This window comes from Nannobrachium achirus (genome assembly GCF_963921795.1).
Source record: "Nannobrachium achirus genome assembly, chromosome: 20".
Lineage (NCBI taxonomy): Eukaryota > Metazoa > Chordata > Actinopteri > Myctophiformes > Myctophidae > Nannobrachium > Nannobrachium achirus.
Window position 1 is genome coordinate 23,806,036 of NC_137827.1, and position 13,476 is coordinate 23,819,511.

The 13,476-nt window shown below is 41.8% G+C and overlaps 1 protein-coding gene across 1 annotated transcript; it reads right to left on the minus strand.

Annotated features, from left to right (window-relative positions):
- Positions 1 to 1,415: 1,415 nt before the first annotated feature.
- On the minus strand, positions 1,416 to 10,434 carry pkdccb (protein kinase domain containing, cytoplasmic b; the record flags this gene model as incomplete). The annotated part of the gene is made up of 7 exons (XM_080750918.1): positions 1,416 to 1,522; positions 2,423 to 2,599; positions 5,053 to 5,160; positions 5,565 to 5,644; positions 6,080 to 6,351; positions 8,598 to 8,732; positions 9,835 to 10,434. 7 exons carry the CDS (start codon positions 10,432 to 10,434, stop codon positions 1,416 to 1,418), a joined length of 1,479 nt encoding a protein of 492 aa, XP_080607044.1.
- Positions 10,435 to 13,476: the final 3,042 nt, after the last annotated feature.

Sequence of the window (13,476 nt, forward strand, 5' to 3'; positions counted from 1 at the left end):
CACACACACACACACACACACACACACACACAGTTGTGAATGGTTGGCTTGTTTTAGTATTAGCACTGGGAGATGAACCTTCATATGAAGGTGCTATTGACAAGCTGTTAGCTCAAATTCTTCATAACAGAAAATAACATTGTAGAGGGAGCAAAACGTTTATAATTAAAGCAAACATTATAAAACTGTACAGAGGAACAAGTGAATATCAACTCATTTAACTGAATTATCTTTCACTGAAAATAACAGTTGCACCCACAAGGTGTACATCGCACCGTAACACACACAAATAGTGTTATGAACAGTTACATTTCATTTCAACGATTCTGAAGAAAAATACAAAAATAAGTATGAATTACATTTAAATCTAAATTCAATGTAGGAAATGGAAAAACTCAACCAAAATGGCATGGAATGGTATCAATCATCTCGGCACATTGTAGCTGTGTAAATGCTAACATGGTTGTTTCTAACTCATACCAATGCAGCTATAAAGCTGGGGAACCATGTATTAAACAGTTTCAACTTGGCGTCCTTAATTCGAGCGTATAGGCAAACATTTTAAAAGATTATCCAACTAGCCGATCTACACGCTCACAAAGTGGTGTGGTGTGGCGCGGGGCGATGCGATGTGAGCTCCGTAGTATTACTGGGATCTACAAGCTCACAACGTGTCAAGATACGACAGCTTGTAAATCAGCTATTCTTGCCCGTACAGTTGTACTACCAAGTATAAAATGGGGCTTAAGTGGATAAACAGCCACAACATCAGCGCATTAGCATCAAAGTGTCTTTGTATAAGAGCTTGTTTTCTTGTCTTTACCTCAGGCTTCAAACAGTGAGCTGAGGAGGGTTTAAAAGTTGTTCATATTACTTCTTTGGCTTTAAGTCCTACTGAGGGAGGGGGGAGGGAGGTGGGGCATGATGCTGAACAAAACACAACACACATGGCAAATAAAGACAAGCTGGGGAAAAACACTTGCGAGGACAAGGCCTTTTTTTTTTAACCCCCTAATTGTACCTGAAGGGAAATCCCTTTAAATAGTTGTTGGCAGACAGAGCGAGCTGGCAGCGAGATCAAACAGTCACCGAGCAGAAGCCCTATAAATACATCACATTCACTCGCCTCACTTCAAACGCCTCCTCCTTTAGCCCTGCTTCAACTCTCCTACTGCACAGCAACCACAGCGGCTCAATGTGTTCAGTATGTTCCTACGATCGGGAGGAGAGCGGAGTTCTAATTTTGTTTGTGAGCAGGCCGATGCTTTTTGCCAAAAGCAGCGTAATTCGTACTTAGTAGTTCATGTGCAAAATCTTTGCTCCGTTTCATGCCATCGGCAGCGTATTGTCTCTCGTGTTCCGCCGTAAGAACTTCATTTTTGGTTGTAATACCGGGGCTTTGTTTGGTCCTTGGATCACACTGCAGAAGGTTCAGGGGATTTGGTTTTCTTCAAATACACCTCTGACGTCTCATCTGGCACCAGATGGCTGAAACTGCTTCTGAAAGAAGCCAGGAGGTGGCCTGCAAACAAGAAGAAATGGATGGAAAGAAAAATGAAAAACAGATCCATTTAAAGCCCTTGAGCAACATGCACTCCACTTTCTCTGACTTAAATCTCTTGACTTAAAATCTTTGATAGTTGTATGCATTTAAAAAGCCACGGTCCAAAGTCCTATAAGGAGATCAAAACGGAATACATTTCCTTTGTTTAGTCATTACTCATGTTCAGCCTGTTAGCAGGAGAACATACCTATCAGCTGTAAGAAAGATGATGACGGCAGAGAACATCTACACGTTGGCTTCGAAACGTGTTTCACAACTTATACCTGAATTTTCAAGACCGTGCTGAAGTCATACAATATAATTTATTTTTGCTTCTTTTGCACCACAGGTAGCTATATATATTTATGAAGAAATACATGCTTATACACTTTAATATGCATAATTTATATAAATGTATTCAATTCAGTGCCTCAGTTGGAGAAACATTTGATTTCATGTAGAGAATAACAGAAGTTTTGTAATTCTTCCTGTGTTTCTGAAATGGTGTTCTGTTAATATAGAGTAGGTTCTACTCTGGGACTTAGAATTTATACATTATATTGCATTTTTTCCTCGTATAAAACTAATTATAAGATTTTCTAATTATTATGAAGTGCTAATTGTTGCTGTCAGTATGAGTTCCTACATAGAAAAAAAAACACAAAAGAAAAGAAAACTCTCCTGTGGTGATATCCATTTTTCATTTAACAGAAAAAGGGGAAAGACTAATGAGGGAAGAAAAAAGGAGCTGGGCAAGGACATAGGGCAATCAAAAATGGCTGGAAACAGGCGAGGAAGTTTGTTGTTGTTTTTGTGCGCGTGGGTGAGGGTGAGGGCGGGGGATTATATGGCTTTTAAGATCGAGGGCATTTTACAAACCTGTCCACGTCTTCTGTCCGGTGAGGATGAAGCTGGTGCACTGTGCATGAGCGTTACAAATGAACGCCGCCTCCCTGGCGCCGTGCACTGCCAGCACACAGCCCTGATGGCTGTAGGACGGCCAACATCGGTACTCCACATTCCCAGAAGTCCTCATACCTCGCATCACTGTGTAATCTAAACAAACACAAAAGAGGGCAGCTCAGTACTAATAACTGTATATATATATATATATATATATATATATATATATATATCTATATACACACATATATAAAATGTAATTTAGATAGCATTTTTCTATAGACCGATGCCAGGCCTAAATTGTATATGTATAAATACCCTACATATCGTCACAAGGTTTCCACCCGACAACGACGATATATAGTATATCCATACATTGACTGGAGTCCCCCTGGGATCTATTATATAGGCCCACTCCTCTTTTTCCCTCTACACCAAATCTGCCTATCTACATACCCTCAACATGTTGCAACCTGACACTTTATTAGCCTGTAGATATTCTACTTTCCCTGAATTCCCCAAGAACTGGGACCCTAAGGTTCAAGAGGTTAAAGGAAAAAAAAATAACAAAAAAAAAAGAGAAAGAAATGGTAATTATACAAAGGCTGACGACAGAGAGTACAAAAAGGTTACTCTTTCTTACCGCTTTTAAAGCTCAAAGCAATTTTAATATGACGACAACCACTTTTATGTATTCTTTTTTTAAACTTATGTATTAGTTATTGTATGGTGTGTAGCAGTTGTGTCGACTACTGTAACAAACCAAATTCCCCATAGGAACAATGATGCCTATCCAATCCAAGTAGAATTTGTGTGCTTTAAGTCGTCCTAAATGGAAAACCATCGAACATAACCTCTCTCCCAACATTTGTTATAACATTCTTTGAGTCAGGCGGCTCTGTGGATCTCATCTGCTATACATTAGCAAGAGTCTGAGTTGGAAGTGCACTCAACCACACACACACGCACACGCACACGCACACACACACACACACACACACACACAGAAACAAAGAGAGACTTGAGAGAGAGGCACAGAGAGCGAAAAAGAATAACGTTCTAGTTGGTGAGTTAGCATATTGAGGTAGTTGGAGTGGTAGTCACATTACCAAACTACGTGCATATGAGTATTTTAGACCAATAGTTACTACTGTGAATACACTGCAGTATATGGGGGCCAAAAAAAGGTAACTTGTGGGAGGAGTGTTTATTATGAACCAGACAGTGGGTGGAAAGGGGAGAAAATGAAGCCTGTATTTTTCAGCTAGCTACACTGCCAAATTGTGTCTGTAAGTTTAACTCTTGATGTGTAAAAAGAAAAAAATGGGGGGGAAAATGGGAGTTAAATACTCTATAGGGTTTAGCAACGAAAAGGCTTTATCCACTGAGAAGACACCATGTACTACCCGGGCATTTCATACCAGAGACTATGGAGTGAGCATATCTGTGATCTCAGTAGGGTTCTACTGTACACAATCTCTGGGTTATGGAATTCCAGATAGTAGTGATAAAAATAGAACATGATTCACCAGTGCACAGCCCAAGACCACAAGTTCTACAGAAATCCCCCTTCCCTCAAAAACCTCAGTTACCAACTGAGACACTACAAAGCAAATCAATCTAAAGTTATAGAACTTTTTTAAATATAAATGTGTTTGCCATGTAGATGAGTATGGCTCCAGAACTAAAAATTACACATCCTTGTTAAGGTAAAACGCTCTATTCTACAGTGCAGGCCTGAGTCCTACAGCCTCTTTACCGCACATCTGTGATTAAATTCATAAAGTGCTGCTATGCAAACAGTCCAGCGTCTAGAGGATGGAAAGTCTCACGACAGGAACGCAGCCAGTTATTCTGTTATTAATATTTCACAGAACTGAAAGGAATGAGGGGGAGTATAGGCAGAGCTGAGGAGAGCTGGGAGTGGAGTGGTACAAGTCAGACCTTCATCGCTTTAGAGAACACAAAGAATGAACAAAAGAGCTGAAGCAGATATAAAGCAACCATGGTGTGGCGATACTTAACTACTTCAGCCCCATATCATTTACTGTGTAACAAATAGTGAAAATAGACAATCTACAAACGCAACGCTTCACATGTGGATCTGCTATTTTTGAAAATGTTTAAAACAACTTGGAAAACTGCCTCAAATAGGGACGTGGTTAAGAGCATCATGTGTTAGGGAAAACAAGCTAAATAGAATATATTGCTACATTATACCTGTATACACCGTTTGTAACACTCCTCCTAATCATGTACTATATCAGAGTACACATTTCTTTTGGTACAATAAACTCATCTATGCTTTTTGATCCAGAGACGGGGAGGGTTGAGGTGGGGGTTTAAGCCCACCTTGTCGCATTCCTGCTGCCTAATAAACCTGTCAAAGCAGAAGGGAGGGAGAGAGAGACCCCACATCCTGCCCCCTTGTCCTTTATGAAATTAAATGAAAAAGAAAAAAAGTGGTACACAGACTGCGTCCTTGCCTCTGAAGGAGAGGACAAAAGGAAAAGTATGCTCAGCCGCCCTTCTCTGACCCCCCCACCCTCCTTAAATGCCAACAGTAGTTTATGAAAAAAAGAGGCCTTCATTCCATAAGCTCTTACCTCTGATTATTGATGGAGGAACGTTGTCCAGGTGCACACCAGACTTGTAGAGGAGGAGGACGCGTTCAAAGGCATCTAGTGTTTGGTTGATGTCAGCTTTCAGCTCCCCTGGACACACACTTTTATAAGTATACATGTATATATTTACATACAGAGGACATGAGCTATGCGTTAACCACTTTCAACCTTTTTGGGCAAGTCATAGTTGCGAAGGTGTAGATCGTCTATTTTTGCTATTCGTTGTAGTATCCATGTCTTAAGTGGTTAAACATCGTAAGGGGTAAAGCTAATACTCCCATACCTGCCTATCACATACGTTAAATACTTAAGCACTATCAACAGTTATTCATTAGCCTGTGAGTACGGGGCCAGGGGCCACTAACGTAGTAGCGCTCACTTAATGAAGCTCTCACTCACAAGCGTGTTATTACACGACTTCAATAATGCACCGATTTGCTTTCTGATCCTGAATAGTTGCGTCCCGTCATGTCATGGTTGTCTTTCTTCCTCACCTGTTGAGTTCATTATGTGGTGTACCAGGTGTGCGAGGCCAGGCGGGGCCTGGTGTGGTAGCAGGTAGGTGAAGAAATACCTGGGGGACAGGCAAAAACAGCTCCGTCAGACAGGGAGAGAGACATGCCCCATCACATAGTTCACACAGAGCATGACTTGTCTCACCAGGGTGTTAAAAGCAAACAGGGGCCATAAACCTGTCAGAACTTTGAATGCATAAAAGCAGGAGAAGACACCATTTTCCACCTAAAAACACCATACAGTACGTGCATCCATCACCCCTCATTCCATCCACCCATTAATTAACTACTTCAGCCATGTCCACGATTAAGCTATGAACGCAGTCATTCATCCATCCGTTTTATCAGTGCAACATTATATCTGTAGATATATATTCTACTTTTCCTGCAACCAACAAGCACCAGTCTGTAAGTGGACACCTCTCTGTTTACTCTTTATTCAGCAACACATTATACGTATATACACAGTACTGTATATATTTATGTTTTTATACCTATAGGCATTGTAGAGGTTCCTCTTTTCATTCAGGCCTTCACACCGTCCCTGTGCTGAGCAGGGCAGAGTGAAGTTCTTGAGGGGAAACTGGAGGGTACAGTCTGCATCCGTCTGACAGGAGGGTTCCTCCATGCTGGCATCGTCCAGGTCTGTTAACTTCAGCTCTCCCAACACCATGACAAACTGCCGAGGCTGGAAGTCCAGGAGCGCTACAGAGCCCAGCGGCGAGTTGGAGAGGAACTGGAGGAGTCTGACCAGACCCAGACATACCTGCAATGGGAACAGAAATACAACTAAAATCAGATCAAATCGTCACAGCGATCCATTTGGGTCCCATTTTACATTCTCAGAGTCAAACTTTAAAGTGTAAGTGATAATAAAAGCTGAGGGATTTAGCTGGTTTAATTGCCAAGTTATCACAAAGAGTTTATAAAATTGCTATGTAATTACATTACATTGTTGGTTATAAAATGGATTTTTTTTGCTTCCTCATGTGCCTATACACACGTACACACCACCTGAGGAAGCGGAAGAGAAACACGTTGTGCAATAAAAGGAAAGTCATACCAGAGGAGTGTGCGGTTCCTTCTTTTGAAGGTTTTTCATTTGTAGCTCTCTCTCTATAAATCAGTTGGTTTAATCAATGTTTAATCTATCACATTTGTGTACTATTCTAAAATGCTTCTAATTCTGTAATTCATATACAGAAACAATAATAAAAAAAAAAGACCAAAGCTTGGCCAAGCACCCTCAGAGCAAATAAAGCAATAACATTATCCTCACACTGACAGGGCATGAAATGATTCTGTCACACTACAAACATAGCTGAACTATTAGGTAATGCACTGTGTCTCTTGAACGTCACTCTGTGAGATTGAAGCCACTGTAAAAAAAACAGAGGCGGGTGAAACCGAACACGGTCGGATTACTGTGTGTGTTGTGCAGATGCGTGGTGCAACCAAAGAGGCAGAGCTACCCTGAAAGCCTACTACACCGTAAAAACTGCAGCCTTCAGTTAACTCTCAGTACAAATGGATAGAAGAACATTTTACTGCGAATGAATCGGAATTTCATAGTGGCCAGTGAGCAAAAATGATGTCACTCAAATCATTTTAAAATACATTATTTTATGAATTATAAATAAAACTGTGTTTTTTCTCTCCCTATGAGGATCACCATTCTCACACACACACACACACACACACACACACACACACACACACACACACACACACACACACACACACACACACACACACACACACACACACACACACACACACACACACACACACACACACACACACACACACCTTGACCCCTGGAGAGCAAATCAGGACTGTCCCACCCTCTGTTGACTCCTACTGGGGAGCATACCTTTGGCGGGGGGGGTCACGCTCTGTGTGTGTGTGTGTGTGTGTGTGTGTGTGTGCACACGCGCATGTGTGTGTGTTTGTTGGGGAGGGATGGGATAACATTCTTTAGCCCGTGGTGGATTAACTCTAGGAGCCATCTCCATTCCGACCATGGTCTGATCAAATACGCGGAAGGACAGATGTCAGACCTGGAGGGGTTTCAAATGTCCTGAACCTCCTCATGTGTGACTTGGCTTAAACACTATGGTATCATCTCTCTTTTACCCAGTGTGAGGGTTCCATATCGTGGCCTGTATGAGCGTGGGAGCGAGGCAGAGGGATTCGGTTTTCACTTAAAGACGCGTAAGTGACAGAAAACAGACCATGCAATGTAGACAGTTTGAAAAGAGTGAGTGTGTGTGTGTGTGTGTGTGTGTGTGTGTGTGTGTGTGTGTGTGTGTGTGCGTGCGCATGCGTGTGTAGAGAGAGAGAGAGAGAGAGAGAGAGAGAGAGAGAGAGAGAGAGAGAGAGGGAAAAGATTTAGTATGAGTGAGAAAGATGTTGAAGATTGCAAGGAGACAGAAAAACAGAAACATCTTGAAAGTAGGGATGAGACGATATGAAAATGTCATATCACGATTATTGTGACCAAAGAAATCGCGATTTACGATATTATCGAGATAATCAAAATATCCCAAACATCCATTATCCTGGGGCGGAACATTTGCCAAAAAAATAGCCGATCTACAGGCTCACAAAGTGTCGTGAGCTTGTAGATCGGCTATTTTTTGGCAAAGAGATTTGGTAGAGTGAAAAAAAAAAGACTATGTATATTATAAGTACCTTTTACCAATTATAGAGGGTTTAAGTGGTACCGGATATGCAAATAAAAGGTGAATTGATCCCAGTGCATGACGGCGGACGATATCACGATAAATTAAATCTCCACGATAAGATTATCGTGAGTGTTTTTTATCGCGATAAACGATAATATCACGTATCGTCCCATCCCTACTTGAAAGTAGAGTATAGAGACCACAGCAGAGGAACAACAATAAATCTGAGGAGAGAGAGACACACACACATAGAGAGAAAGACATAGAAAATAAATTAAAGACAGAAAAGGAGTGAGAGAGAGAGAGGTTTTGTGGGAGGCCTTACCCTGAATCTATCCTCCCAGGGGCTCTGCAATAGCTGGATCATCTGGAGAGGACTCCCCTGCTCCAGGATGGCTGTGATTTTCCCCGATCCTTTTTCTCCCCTTCCTCCAACATCTTCTGCACAGTGGCCTCTGAGCTGTGGACAGGTACAGTATATCCACGTGAATAAACCACTCACAAAAACTGACATCCCTATTTTGAGGCGAAAAATATTTTTTGCATATAAATCCACTTTAACTCAGACTGTCACTTACAGTTTACAGTTTAGGCATTTAGCAGACGCTTTTAATCCAAAGCGACTTACAAAAAAGCAGGATAATACATCACTATAGTAAACAAGATAACATGTCAGAATATCAACAACAATATAGCAAATGCATATGAATATCAATCTAAAAAACAATATAATCAGTAAAGAAAAGGATTCTAAAAACCTACAAAAAATGCTAACTAGCTTCAAATATGGAAGAACTGATATTTCTTTCAATGGATAATGTGTATTTATTTATACAGCCTATTCTTTCAGTTGAAATGCTTTTCTCAAGTTGTGCAGTGTTACTGCAGATTATAAAAATCAGCAGTTGCCATTAGGAACATAAACTTGGTCATACTTTGTGTGTGAAAGTTCAGGCCTGCATGTCTGCCTGTAGCACAGAAACACGTCTAATTAAGAACCAGAAATAGTTGATCATCTAAAAATGTTCTCACTGCATGAGTAAATTGAAAGGACATGATAGGCGACATGCTCTGCCAGCCCAACGGTCTATAAATGACAATTTGACCAAAGTAATCATATTAGCCTACAGTGGATATTCCAAGCATCCTTATGAAATCAACCAATTAAAGCTGGTTGGACACGCTGTACCATGACGGAGGAGAGCTGGTCGTTATGAGAGACAACCATTCTCTCCGTTCTCAAAGTAGTCTCTCAGTTAGTTCGGGTTTCAAATAGGACTATAATGGATTGATTGAACAAGGTCTGGGGAGGGGGGGCAGATGGGATCGTGGATTTTTATTCTTATTTTCTTTTTAACGAAAAAGGACAGAGGCTCTGTGTCTCCTCAAATTGCAAAACCGGACCTAAGGTCGTGAGAGGTTCAACGAATTTAATTGAATTACATGGGAAGGGCCTCCAGAGGCAACGAGCCGTTTCATCCACTTTTACGCCGCGTGAGAGCAAGCAAGCAGTGAGGGCTAGGAGACACAGAGAGATATAAACAGTAATGTTTACCATTTACCTTTATGACGTTTGGATGTTGCAACCTCTGTAGCAGGACCATTTCTTTTCTCAGTTTGTAGGATACGAGCTCGTAGCAGCCACGAGGGTCCTTAAAATCCTGCAGACACTTCTCCATGTCGTTTCCCTGGTCGTTGACCAGCTTTAAAGCCACCGACCGATCCTCGGGCAAGACAACTTTGACAACTAGTTTCGTGTATCCAGAGCCGAGGACTTCCACCGACTGCACGTCAACCAGTGAATCGCAGCCCATTTCATCCATATGCGCCCTTTTTAGGCTGTCTGAAATCTCGTTCCACAAATGAAAATCCACATTTGTTTTTAATGTCGGGCGGCGCTGGGGGGGAAAACCCGACTCCCACAAAATTCTTTTTTCGCTGTTTGGAGAGAAGAGCAAAGGGATAATTTCTTTGCGTCTTTCGTTGAGTTGGTAAATCAGGGCGCTGCGCTGCGAAGCAAACTCTTCATTTATAGTTCCATTGGGAGGATATCCTTTCTGACCAGCGAGTTGCAAACTACTTATCAAAAGTGTCACTAGAATAGAAATAACCACGAAAGCCAGAAATGCAGCCGCACATAACGGGTTGCCCATGACAGGCATGGTGCTCGGCGAGCGAGTAGCCTATCTGTGAAAGAAAATAGTAAAGCGCACGGAGAGAAGCTGTGCCGTTCAGCCCTGCGGTTGACTGCTGGATTGTAAATGAGAGAAGGATTTTGCTCAAGTGGTCAATCTGAGTTTTCACCTCTTTGGGAACGCCCTCTAGAGGCGTGTTCTTTGTTTAACAACGCCCCCTGGAGGCGTGTCCTCTGGTAATTTTACACCCAGCGAACAACACTGACCTCATGTTGTGACCCCTCGTTAGTCTGTCAGACCATACCATACACATCTGAAAGTTTTGTGTACTGACTTCACTGGACTGGATGTCTGAAAACGGCCTTTGATAGCAATGGCTCTGGCTGGCAGATGGCTCGTTGTGAGGCTAGTAGACTAGGCCTACTTTGCAAAAAAAGTCTAAATTAGCAGATCTAAAAGCTGACACATGATATTATTGTCCCCCCCCCCCCCCCCCCCCCCCCCCCCCCCCGGTTGAGCGGCTGCTAGTTCAATCCTGGGCCCCACCAAAGTGTAAAAATGGGGAACATGTTTCCATTCAGACATATCTCCATTCCGAAATGGTCTCGTCAGTCTGGCCACGCGCAAGACTAGTGTCAAAGTGTCCCCTAAGCCTAATACAGATGAGCAGGTTGTTAGGTTGGTACCTTGAAGGTACCTTGCATGGTGGTTTCCTCCGCCGTCTGTTGTCGTGGTATGTGGCAGATGTGGCCTCCATATATGAGCATTCGCATAAAGTCCTGTTAGATATGGGCTTAATATTGATGACATCAGGGAACACCATATATGGGCATAAAAGGGATTCTGTTAGTGACATCACAGTGAAGCCAGAGCGTGATGTCAGAGTAGCAAACCCATTCTGTTAGAGTGGTTTCCCCTGATATCACAGTGATGTCAGAGCGTGATGTCAGAGCGTGATGTCACAGCGGCAAACCCATAGACCGTAAAAAAGAGTCAGCATGCGCCTTTTCACATACTAAACTGCGACCTTCGTGTTGTGTGGTGTGTCTATTGTGTGTGTGTTTGTGTGTGTGTGTGTGTGTGTGTGTGTGTGTGTGTGTGTGTGTGGTGTGTGTGTTTTTTGTGTGTGTGTGTGTGTGTGTGTGTGTGTGTGTGTGTATGCTGTGTGTGTGTGTGTTGTGTGTGTGTGTGGTCGTGTGTGTGTTGTGTGTGTGTTGTTTTTGGGGTGGCGCTGGGGGTGATTGGTTCTGGCCTGTGGCCATTGGTCAATTTTGTCTGTCCTGTACATGCGGCATCTGACCAATTGAGGATTGGTCAAGTCTGTCTATGTTGTGTCGTTGCGTGCTTGCAATTGGAATTCGATAAAATTTAGAACTAGCACATTGAATTGAAAGTATTAGATCTAGAACACAGAATATTGATCTAGATTCATAGAACAGATTTCACTTGCTCTAGAACTAGGTTTGATTTTTAGTTCATGATGAGTTAGATCTTTTTTTCACAGATAGAAGTAAGTCCTGAGGGTGACTGACTGTATCTGTAGTTAAATGCTGTTGATCTTTGGGTGGCCCCAAAGGGAGTGAAACCCTAACCGGACCCTGGCAGATGTAGGCCTATCCTATGCCATGCTGTGCCAGCTGAATATTCAGGGCCTGTTGATCTCGACAGCTCATGGTTGTATTTCAGACAAATTACTTTGTCTGAATAGTGAATATATTATATATAACCTCGGAAACACAGGCTTTTATTTTGGCGATAGTAAGAAAGTGAATACATAGGCTATCTTGAACCAGCTTGGCTGATATCACCATCACAATCTGTTCAACAGGTGGCAGCAGAGCACCTTTTTATGGCTAATCATCAGACAATGCCATTTAACACAACATGACTAAAGGCACAAATGATTTTGCTATTGCAAAGAATCAGTGCCATCATCAGTTAACCAGTGATATAATTCATATCACAATTTTGTTGCAAAGTTTAGCCCTATAATAAGATAGAGGATTTGACCAGATTTCAGAACAATGATTGTTAGAATCATAGGCCTATCCCATTTTTTTGTATTCGCCAACATGAATCATAATTTGTAGGCAGTGGTGGAAAGTAACTAAGTAACTTTTTTGATTTTTTTTTCTTCTTCTCAATCTCCTTGAGTATGTCCAATTTTAAGTAGGCTACTTTTACTTCACTCCACTACATTCCAGAGGCAAATATTATACTTTTAGGCTACTCCATTACAATTTACAATTTAGGAATTTAGCAGAATTTCTTAATCCAGAGCGATTTATAGCCTACAATAAGTTCTAAAGCCCCTTTTCGACTGCAGCTTTAGCACCGCACCACATATTAGCCCCTTTTCGACTGCAGCTTTAGCACCACACCACACCACACCGCACCACATCAAAATATCTACATTTTCCATTACACAAAAGTATCCCTATCGGTAAGAAACAAATTGAGCCTTTTAACTGTGATTATAATACAATATAAATATGTATTACAACTATCCTAAATTATAATACACTATAATGGATTATAACTGTGATTATAATACACTATAAAACATTTCTGTATTACTATGATAATTATAATACAATAATATATTATGATAGTGGTTATAACACAATAGAATCTATTATCATGTATTACAACTATATCCTGGTGCCTGGTGGTCTAAATGAAAAGTCAGTGAGTGATCAGTCATTATGAAGTGTTTGGCCCTGTTTGGCCTAGCTCAGACCTACTCTAGATTGGATACTTTTTAGTACCATGTTTCGTACCACTTTCACACCACTCTATTCAGGTCCTTGTAGTGGAAAACCTGGCACAAGTAGGCGGTGTGGTGTGGACTGTGGAGTGGTGTGGAGTTGGGCCAGTGGAAAAGGGGGACAGGGAGTTTATTCCACAGTTTGGGGGCCAGGAGGGCAAATTGTCTAGGACGAGTGGATTTTTGTCATGGGGTGTTTAGCGAGGGAGAAGGGTGAGACACGTGACAATTTTGGCTGGTTGAAGACCAGTCGTGCCGCTGTATTTTCGATCAGTTGGAGAGGCTTAAGTGCACATGCCGGG